The 2,343-nt window shown below is 44.4% G+C and overlaps 1 protein-coding gene across 1 annotated transcript; it reads right to left on the reverse strand.

Annotated features, from left to right (window-relative positions):
- Positions 1-650: 650 nt before the first annotated feature.
- Positions 651-1,613, reverse strand: LOC117029646 (olfactory receptor 4C6-like). The gene has a single exon (XM_033118870.1). The coding sequence runs from the start codon at positions 1,611-1,613 to the stop codon at positions 651-653; it is 963 nt and encodes a 320-aa protein (XP_032974761.1).
- Between the last annotated feature and the right edge of the window lie 730 nt (positions 1,614-2,343).

Consider the following 2,343-nt stretch of genomic DNA (forward strand, 5'->3'; position numbering starts at 1 on the left):
GCCAGACTGCCTCCTGGAACCAAGGTTCTGACCACAGGGCCTGGCATAACTTCAAAAGTATAGAATCCAGAGCTTCTGGGTGCACCTGGTTGTCCCCATGGATGGCATAGTGTTGGAAAGTACCCAGAAGGAAAAAAAAGAGTACAATACCAATCTAAAAAACAAAAAAGGAGAGAGAGAGAGAGAGAGAGAGAGAGAGAGAGAGAGAGAGAGAGAGAAGAAAGAAAGAAAGAAAGAAAGAAAGAAAGAAAGAAAAGAAAAGAAAAGAAAAGAAAAGAAAAGAAAAGAAAAGAAAAGAAAAGAAAAGAAAAGAAAAGAAAAGAAAAAAGAAAAGAAAAGAAAAAAGAAAAGAAAAGAAAGAAAAGAAAGAGAGAAGCACCCGGAAGGGAGAAAACAGGGATGAGCCTAGGCAGTGTGGTCTGGGCTGGGGGGCCCGTAAGAATAAAAGCCCTGGACTGGGAAAGACAAATTATTCAAAACATTTAGGAAAAAGAGTGACCAGAGCCTTGTGAGAAAAGCGATGGAATACAAATGCACTAGAGAGGTGGGCAGTAACTTGATTGTGGTATCTTAACCTGATTTGCATGTTTGAAAGTTGCCCTTGGCTGCTGTGTGCCCCATGGATGGGACTGAATGGGGAGAGTAAGACCTCATTGTCCTTGTAGGAATGATTTGTTCTTAGCGTGTACACCAATCCGTGTCCTTTGTCCCACCCACAGTTTCCTCATGGCACTTTTCACCTCCGGATTCCTCAAGGAGTAGATCAATGGATTTAGCATGGGTGTGACAACGGAAGAGGACATAACCATTGCCTTGTCTATGGGGTAAGTGGCCACGGGCCTCATGTATAAGAAAATGCAGGGCACGAAGAACAAGACAACCACTGTGAGGTGGGAGCCACAGGTGGAGAGGGCTTTGCGCCGCCCTGCAGAGCTGCATGACTTCAGAGAGCAGAGGATGACCACGTAAGAGGCGATGAGGATAAGGAAGATGGCTGTACACATCACCCCACTGTTGAGGATGACTAAGAGGCCCAGGGTGTCAGTGTCCGTGCAGGCCAGTGTCAACAATGGAAACAAATCACACATAAAGTGATCAATGACATTGGGGCCACAGAAGGGTATTTGGTACATGAAGAGAAGCTGTATGGTTGCGTGCATGGATGCCCCGAGCCAGGCTCCTCCCAGCAGCAGGCAGCACATGCTAGGGCTCATGATGGTCACGTACCGCAGGGGCTGACAGATGGCCACGTAGCGGTCATAGGCCATCACAATGAGGAGAATGATCCCCACACCACCAAAGAAATGCTCTGCAAAGAGCTGGGCCATACAGCCACCGAAGGAGATGGTGGGGCTCTCAGAGAAGGAGTCCACAATCATCTTAGGGGCAATGACAGAAGAGTAGAAGACATCCATGAGGGACAAGGAAGTGAGGAAAAAATACATAGGTGATCTCAGACTCTGACTTGTGATCACGGTCACCACAATGAGCAGGTTCCCCAAAACTGTGGACACATACATGACTAGAAACACAGCAGACAGTATTTTCCGCAGCTCTGGGTTGTTTGTAATGCCCAAAAGAATGAATTCAGTCACATTGTTTGGATTCTCCATTTGCTGTGGGCTGATGTAAGCACTTCACTCAGAGCTGAAAAATCTATCAAAGAATATTATTTTTAATTAGTAATCACTGAGTGTGTTGGGCATTTTTTGTACCCGGTCTCACCCTCTTGACTACCTTTTTCTCTAGCCACTGATACAGCAACCAGCTGCTGACAGTTATAACCTGACAATAACTTGATCTCACTGATCCCCCCCAACAATACCTTCCCTCACCAGTGTCTCACTTGCTTTCTGTCCTGATACTTGGCTGCTTGAGGCACTTACAAGACCCTGCTTCATCATTCTGGTACATAAACACACCTGGAAATATGAAAGAATTAACTTACCTTAAGGATACCCTGATCATTAGTAAATAGGAGCCAGAGGAAAAATTGTAACTAGCCTAACACAATCTTGGGTTAACTTTCTTTCCTTTCCTGTTATTCTCCCCATTCACTGCCTCCATTCTGCTTTCCAAAAGAAACTACATACACACAAGCCCTTCTCTCAGTCTCTGCTTTTTGGGAAACTCAAGCAAGAATGCTGACCACTTATCACTGGAAACACCTAAGAACCAAGAACTGGGAACATTTCATATAAATCTCCATTCATTTATTCCATATACTTATTGAGCACCTAAAATGGGCTAGTTGAAGAACCTACAAGAGAAACAGGCTAGATCCCAAGAACTTTCCACTTATTAAAAACTATACTCTTTCTACTTACATTTCTTTCTTCTCAA

This window comes from Rhinolophus ferrumequinum, chromosome 11, assembly GCF_004115265.2.
Source record: "Rhinolophus ferrumequinum isolate MPI-CBG mRhiFer1 chromosome 11, mRhiFer1_v1.p, whole genome shotgun sequence".
Lineage (NCBI taxonomy): Eukaryota > Metazoa > Chordata > Mammalia > Chiroptera > Rhinolophidae > Rhinolophus > Rhinolophus ferrumequinum.